Source organism: Notothenia coriiceps, unplaced genomic scaffold, assembly GCF_000735185.1.
Source record: "Notothenia coriiceps isolate Sejong01 unplaced genomic scaffold, NC01 NC01_scaffold00037244, whole genome shotgun sequence".
Classification (NCBI taxonomy): Eukaryota; Metazoa; Chordata; class Actinopteri; order Perciformes; family Nototheniidae; genus Notothenia; species Notothenia coriiceps.
The window spans coordinates 22218529-22227082 of NW_011369945.1; the positions used below are offsets into that span (position 1 = coordinate 22218529).

At 41.6% G+C, this 8554-nt stretch overlaps 1 protein-coding gene across 1 annotated transcript in view; it reads left to right on the top strand.

Annotated features, from left to right (window-relative positions):
* The window catches only part of ptpn9a (protein tyrosine phosphatase non-receptor type 9a), a 411924-nt gene continuing 403370 nt past the window's right edge, over positions 1-8554 (top strand). The window contains exons 1-2 of the mRNA XM_010793965.1: positions 1-493; positions 7471-7614. Coding sequence (XP_010792267.1) covers positions 461-493; positions 7471-7614 — 177 coding nt within the window. The 5' untranslated portion in view covers positions 1-460. The remainder of the gene's footprint in view (positions 494-7470; positions 7615-8554) is intronic.

The window sequence follows — 8554 nt, forward strand, 5'->3', positions numbered from 1 at the left end:
GTGTGTGAGTGTGTGTGTTTCCCCCACAACATAAAGGCGACGTTCACGGCTAAAAACTTGCAATTCATGGCATGGAGGAGGCGGCGGCAGCCCTATGATCTGTGAGAGGTGAGGAGGTGGTGGAGCAGCGGGCTCTGAACCCACTTATTACCGAGCCGAAGTCAAGCCTCGTCTAGCTGGTCGAGTGTTTTCCTCTTTTTTGCTCCTCACTGTCCTCCTTTTCTTCGCTTAGGCGAATTTTGATAGAACATCAGCGCGTTTTCTATGTAGTTTGGTGGGCTAATTAGCCTGCTTGTTTCGCAAAGAGGAAAGGAGCTCCTACTGCAGCAGATGCTTTCAACTTTGAGCAAGAGGGACAACCCCTAAAGCCCGTTTTTTACACGAGGGACAGACACATCTCCGTCATCTTCCACTTCATGAAAAGGACGCGTCTCGGTGAAAGGTGATCACAGAACTGACTATGGCAGCTACTCTATCGGCGGAGGAAGAACAGGTAGGCCTTAATGCTTCTTTCCTATCTGTGTTTCTTTAACCTAAACGCTCCAGTCTCGGCTCTACCTGGAGGTATTTTGGCCTTTGCGTGTGCCCACCGCAGCGAGTGCGCAATGCATTTGTTGGGAAATTGTCGTGAAAGCGGAAATATTGTATAGATTTCTTGCGCTTTATTGCTCTCGTTGCATCACTGTCAGATCCTCTCTCCAGCGGCTGAGCTCATGTGATGCGAAACAGGCCGAGCTCGGCTTTATCAGTCTCTCTCCACAGATGTAAAATACTGATTCCGGGTGTTTAGGGGTTCATTGGTGGGGGCAGAGTGTGATATTAAACCGGGGAATGTTTTTGGAGAGCGTTGGACTCTCCGTCTAGTTCAACAGCTATTTCAGCAGTGTTTACAGTAGAAACTTGGTTTTATATTGACAGGCTAGTAATGTGACTTTGATAAACTGGCATACATTCACTCATTTGATCTAATTTCAAGGATAGGAAATGTATTTTCCTTAATTTGTTTTGATAATATCAAAGCATATGAGTTTCACACTACTTTCTATAGTGTACAATGTTTATGTTAGCCACTAAAGCTTAGTTATGACACATTTTCCATCATTAGTTTACTATCAGTCAATTCAAGAACCACAACATTTCCACACCTGGAAACCTGGAATAAGGAAAAATATATAAATTATTCCTTGATTATGCAGTATTGCTGCAGATGAACCAATTTAAGTCATACATAATTTAAACTCTTATATTATGTAGGCTTGTGTTATGCTTCGTGGATTCAGGCCCTGGAGACATGACTTTAGACTCTTTGGATTTTAAAGATCAAAGCTCACATTGTACAGTTAAACCTGCACATGTATTAGGTAGCCCATAGCTAAAAGTAATGCAGTCTAATCATTTTTTAGACTGGGATGGATTTGCTGCAGGGTTGTTTGTTTGATGTAAAACAACCCTGCAGCAAATCATACCTTCATGGAAATTATAATTGTTGCAGCTGCTTTGGAAGTAGTTCAAATGTATCGTTGACTGAGGTGTCTCTGATATGTTGTGCCACTCCTTTTATATCAATGAGGGTGGACCTTAAATTCTAATCAACCCATCTATAAGAACATTTTTGCAAAAACTGAACATGAACCTTCTTATTGTATATGTTATACATGTAGCTAATAAACATATTGTAAATTAAAGCATTTATGGATTTGTAGTTTAAGTATAACCACTCAAAGCGATAGTGGCATAAACCATACCAAGCCATAAACAACATGCGCACTAAAGACTGTTTTTGCACATTGATCATTTTACTAAGAAAATCAAACGTAACCATGGAGGAATAATAATAATCATTTGCAGTATGAAGATTTTGAATCTGATTGATTTAGTCTTTTCCTTCAGTGCTCAGTTCACGCGCGTGCCTTTTTCTTCCTCCTGATTCCTCTCATCATCTGGCCAGCAGAAAGCCTTATCTGGCTACTCCATTTCCTGTGTGAGCCCGGGCCCCCGCTAGGGTACCGGAGGCCCTCATTACATCCCCAGCCTTGTGGGGGGTGTTTGGTTGGATTGTGTGTGTATGTGTGTGTTTTGTGTGCGTGTGCGGCTCTCTCGGGAGCATGCACGGGTGTAGTGGAACTTCATTCTGAAGGCAGCTGTTAAAAGCATTTCCACTAGACTCGGGGGAAGGGGGAGTTTATGAGTTACAGAGTGCGTTTGTGTGTGTCTATCATGTGCTCTAGAGAAAATGTGTGTGTGCCTGTGTTTGTGTGTTGAGTCTACTCCCAGGAAGCAGTGGAGTGAGAGAAATTGGGGAATAGGGAGAGAGTGACGTCATTGACTTCCTGTTTTGGTATTGACTTGTGCCAAATGGGACTCACTGAAGTGAAGCAAAGCTACTTGGCAACAGCAGTCCTACATTTGTAAATAGGTTAGCAGGGCATCTGTTATTGTATAGATTCAGGAAGGGCAATGTCAGGGCGGCCATGAATCCATTTGAAATCCAACAATGAAGAGATGCATTAGTTCTGTCTGTAGGATCAAGGTGTGATCAGGAAGCTGCAGTAACCCTCTCTACTTCAAAACCCTTCAATAGAGTTTCCTCTGGCGAAACATTAGTACAGTCGCTATGTAAGATATGACGCCTTCTGGCAGGAATGTGGCGGTAGGTCAATACTGGCATAGTAATGACCAGTTCCAGTAACAAAGCATCATCCTGATATCAAGTAAAACAATAAAAAAAGGGTTTGCCAGTTAGCCAGTATGTGTAATACATTGCCCTGGCTATGACACATCTCAATGAGATACAGCTATTATAAAAATACTTCATGCTTACATTTCACTACTCACAATATGCATCGTGAGAATGGTTTATAGGGTTGTGTTAGTGGTTGGCAACAGTCTTTCTAGGCAGTTTTTTGCCAATAAAGTGGTTTCAATATTTGAAAAAGCTTGTAGAGTTGACATGATTAGTCAAATATGACTGGTCTTAACACCTTGAACACCAATAAGTGCTGGTTTCCATAGTTTGTCTAATAGTGTAGTTTCAGTTGCAGCCCTACTCAAAAGCCACAGATATTTATATTCGTTTCTGGATTAATCAATTGATTGTTTGGTCTTGACAAAGGATTGCAAAGAAAATATCTTCCCGGCCTTGGACCTCTACGTCCAAGTTGATGTCCAAAACCCAAGTACGTTAAGTTTAAGATGATACAAAGCAAGTAACCCATCTTTTAAGTAATCATTGCAGTTCTTGTTTTTTATTATTGGACGTCAAAACAGACTCAGCCACCGTCTCCGTCTGGCAGCAATTTTCCTCTGATGTCATAGTTCCCTGGGTCAATGTCTCCAACCTTTTTGGACCCATGGACTTGTTTTTATGCCTGTTTGGCAAAGAACCAACTATAACTTCCTCCACGAACTCGCAGCACATCGTGTTCCTACCACAGTGAACCTAATCAATTAGTTATCGACAGTCATTGTCAACTCTGCCAATGAACAACCCCCTGACAGCAAACTGGTCAGCTGTTTATTGTTTAAAATTCATAACTCAGCATTTGAGAAAGATTAACTGAACACATAAAGACAGCTGAACCAGTGAAGATTGGAACATTTGTGAGCAGAAACAGACTATTCCTGTACTTGCACCTTCTTCTTAGTTTGTTTAGATTTATGTCAGGCAGTTTAAGCTAGAATGAAGTGTTTCAAGAACTTTGAGGAAGTATCTCCTGCCCTATCAGAGTCAAGCAAATATTTATGCTTCTTCCAGGACTTGAGAAAGTGACTCCTCCGCAGTCAGTCTTCCAGTGCAGTCTGCTGTGCTTTCATGAAAACAAACTGTTTCATCCTCAAATTCCACTCTGGCGGATATGGCCCCTAGTGCAGAAAAACCAAACAATACTGGCTTCTCCAGGAACAGAGGGTCACTGCATGGAGTTGGCAGGCTATCCTTAAAAGGCTAAGAGAGAAAGAGCAGCTGTCAGAACATTAGAAATCTTGGAAAGCCGAGTGTACCTGACAGCAATCTGACAGGAAGTTGTCTTTGGCCTACATCGAAGGATTACCGCTTAACAATGGAACAACCAAGAGCAGATTGCACCATATTATTAGGACCTCGTGGACCTCGTGTTGAAAGACTGCAAAAATAACATCTTTAATCTGCGTAGTCCAAAACATTTGAATCACAACTACCAACAGTGACATTGTAACACTGATGGGAATACTTGTTAACTTTTTTGCAAATTCATTTTCTTAAAGGTGGGGTAGGTCATTCACATCAGAAACCCTTTTTGTTATATTCCTTGGAATGCTCTTAACATCCCGATGGCAATGAATACATTAATTGCTTTGACAATAAATACATCAAATAATGTCATCTGTGGAAGCGGCCCGGCTAAAATAACTGGACGGCCTACCTGCCTGTCAGCCTTCCATCTCGTGTACAAACTTATCTCGTGCCCTCATTGGTCATGTGTGCGTTCGTGTGTGTTGGAGGAGGGGCTCTGTGAGGAAGTCTGAAGGAAGAGGCAGATTTTTTTCGGCTGCGTATTTTCAAATTCTAGCGCACTCGAGCTGGTTTCTCCATTCTTACCTACCTTACCTTTAATACTTCATATATCTGTCTGCAGTATTCTCTCTTTCTCTCTAAGATAATTATACAGTTTCTTCCCTCTTAGTTATTTTTCAATTTCTTTTGTTTACCAATCAAACAGATTGATTTTTCCCCAGACTAGCTTGAATCAAACCTACTTTTAGAGAACAAAGATTTAAGACAGGAAGTCAGCCGCTATTGTCAATTGTCTGACTCATCATCTTCTTTGTGATTCTCACCAGATCAATGGAACCAACTAATTACACACCCAATAACCCTGACTCCAGACACTTTTTAAAAAACAATAGCGAAACACCCAGTGACCAAGGGAAAATGCAATAAAAGGGAGATATGTTTAAATACATTTTGTGAAATTCATCACCACTATTGTTTACTTTAGTGGAAGGAGATGGCTCAGCTACAGGATGGACATTGAACACATGTTGAAATGGTTAAAGATGGTTTCTGGGAAAGGATGTGGTTGACCTCCTTGATCCTTCTTGATCTCTGTTAACTAGCTTCTGTTCAAAGGCTCTTTCCCATTAGATGCTCTGACTGGATTTGGTGATTCGTGCACTGATTAATGGTGTAATAATGCCCTTTTGGTCAAAAAGACAGTTCAATGTATTTGAACTGTGCAGATAATGAAGTAAATGTTAGCTAATTGGACTGAAAACATTTAAACCTGTAAACACAATAAAATATTGGTAGAGTTTTCTATTAAGAACTGTTTTGTAAGGGCAACGCACCCAGTCAAATAACTCAATGTAGGGCCACAATGTCTAGTTTATAGTTAAATTGTGAGGTCTGAAACATTTACTAATCAATTTATGTTAAAATTGTCTGTTTTCATACCAATAATAGAGAAATGGCTCAGGATGATCAGATATCCATTCTCTATTCCACTGAAAAGCTCAGGACTCAGAATACCACCCCTCCCCATGAGAATCGGATATGAAGCGACCTCTGCGCTGTCAGGTGCAATCGCCCCTCATCCCTTGCATGTTAAGACCCCCGAACAGAGCAGAAGCTGCAGGCCCTCCTGTGTGTGAAAGCACTGGCTTTCCTGAGGAGAGACAGTGGCGTCCTGTCTCTGGGCTCGGCGCTCCTCAGTGATCGTTTTGTATTCCTGAAGAGCCGTGGACTCCCACAACTTGACTTCCTGTCTCCCATGCATGCCCCACCGCCGCTGTGCCACACCAGAGAAGTGGGAGCCTGTGTTTAAAGTGTGAGCTTTCATTGCCTCCTGTGTCGCCTTTTGACGATTCACTGGGTGCTGACTCGCTCACTCTGCGGGTGGTGGTGGAGGGGGGGGGGGGGGGGGAGGAGGTTCCTGAGGGAGTGTATAATAAGAGCAGGGGGAGGACAGGAAGCCCCCGAAAGACTGCCGGCTAAACGCATAAGTTATTTGCAAGATGGTGGAAGGCTTTTATGGTAAACACATTTTCCAAAATACAAGCGCAGTGTATGATACACATTTCATTGGATGTTCTTAGATTTGAACCAGTGTCTGATTAAAAAAAATAACCACATTGCTGCTTTGTTAGCTAGCTCTTTAGACCCGTGCGATTTACTTAGAATCACTTTAATCTTAAAAATGTCTCAAACGACTAGTTTTTTGCCAAAGATGTCAGGGTAACTGTTTTGTCGTTCACCTTTTTGCTCTAAGGGAGCATTTTTGGCCATAGAAGACATCTGTTTTCAGCAGATGACATTTTAAAAACCCACTTTATGCTACCTTCCTGGCAGAAAGACACAGTTAGCAACTAGCTGTTGAACATGGAGGGACATTAAGTGGCTGCAGAGCAAGATTTGGAGAAGTGGTGGGGACAAAAAACGAGCTAAAGGACCAGTGAATATTCGACTTATCTCAAAATCTGCTTAATGTAGTTTAATATACATTGCACTTGAATTTGTGGAAACCCTAAAGAACAAAATATTGCATTTACTCAATCTTACTAATACTTAACATGAAACAAAACACTTTCAAGTTTCCCTTGAATATATTATGGGGTTGTAATTAATGGGACGTAATCACCGGTAATCCATCATAACTTCAGTTTTGAGCTTTCTTCCACTCCTCTCTTGGGGTTCTTTACTTTAGTAGAAGACAGATTTCACAAGAAACTAATTAGCATCTCCATCCTGAAAATGTTAGATGCACATGTGTAAGCTTTACTGTCATTGAGTTCATTCATCATCTTCTTCCTGTAGGAGACAAATATAAACCTAGTTTGGAAGACTAATCAAACCGATCAGGCAGTGTAGTGTTATCAAGGATGACTGATTTTCCAGCACTCAACGACTACATATGACTGGCTTTGCTTCCAAGTATTATTAAGTGTGTCACCCTGTCATTATTGCAGCTTCATGTCATAAACACCAGTTCAGCAAGATTCCAGCGTCCTCTCCTCTCATGCTCTTGCACTCACTTGATAAAAACTATTTTGACATTGTAAGCTCATCTTGAACTCATCCGTGACTGGATTTAAAAAAGAATGTTTGTCCATTAATGGATTTCACAAAGTGCCAAAGCTTTCCCCAAGATAGCTCTGGTTAACACACCGGAAGGACGGTCAAAACTCAGAAACATCTGAGTGTAAAACCAATCGCTTTGGTTGGCTGCACAAATTGCAGTTCACTTCACACATTTAGCTTTGTACCGCCCTGTGTATATACATTCTGTAAACTCACAGTGAGCAGACTACACAACAGCTATGGATCATTATCATAGACGTCTTACCAGTCCTAAAAATGGTGTTTTCTGCGAGACTGTAGATAGCACTTCCTGTTAGGATGTATCAAGTTTAAAGCGCCGTTTCACTTCCTTTTCTCTTTGACCTTTTCGATTATGGGAGTGCAACGTTTGTGACCACATCTGTTTGTGCTTTCAGGCAACAAGGCAGTTTCTGGAAGAAATCAACAAGTGGACCAGTCAGCATGGGGTGTCATCGCTGTCCAGGGAACTGGCCATCAAGTTCCTCATGGCTCGAAAGTTTGACGTCCTGCGAGCCATCGAGCTTTTCCACAGCTACAGGGTAAGAAGACTGGAGAGAATTGTTTGGATTAAAACTGTTTTATTTTTGGAGCAGCGCTGACGTAGCACCCTTATTACAGTGGCTATGAACAGCTGGACATGTCCATTTTAATACAATCCAGTAGACACAGGGTGTATTGCACTACAAATAATACTGTTGATTTTGTCATTAATATTGAATGTCAGCATATAATTAGCTAACCAAGTGGGCAGCTTATAACATCCCTTTTGAAATGCACACAATTTAGTCAGAAAGTATTTAGTTTGCATCTATTTTTGGACTTCTTCAGTGTGAATTAGGGCTGCACGATATTGGAAAACACTGACATTGCGATTTTTTCCCCCCCTGCGATATGAAAACATACAGGAATTGAAGAAAAGACCGTTTTTTTTCGCAAACCATCCTTTCTTGAACTTTAATGCTATACAATTGGTATTTTTTTAACTATATTTCCAATAACCGGAGAAGGATTGTAGTCACGGACATACTGGATCTTAAAGTTAATCAGAGAAAACAAGACTGAGTGCTCGTTAAATCGCCCGACCTGCCCTGGAAGAACACATGAACACGACTTTATTCATGTTTTTACCTTTTAATCACGTCCGTCACTCACCGGACTCATTTCCTGCGATAAAGAGACACAGACTGTGATTGAGACGGAGTCCTTTAGTGCACTGCACTCACACGCACAGTGTACTTCCTCGCCCTGGCCGTACAATGACACCGTGCGGCCGTGACACAGAGATACGAGTTTTGCACTTCCCCTTAGCCAAGCAGTGCAGGAGAGCAGTGTCAGGGAGAGAGACTTCATAGTTGGCCGTTTCAGTTAAGTTTGCCTACCTTATATATCAGCAGTGCCTAAAAACAAAAAAAGATTAATATGTACTTTCGTTTTAAATTCCAGGCACGTCCTGCGAATCTGAATACCTGCAGTGTGCAT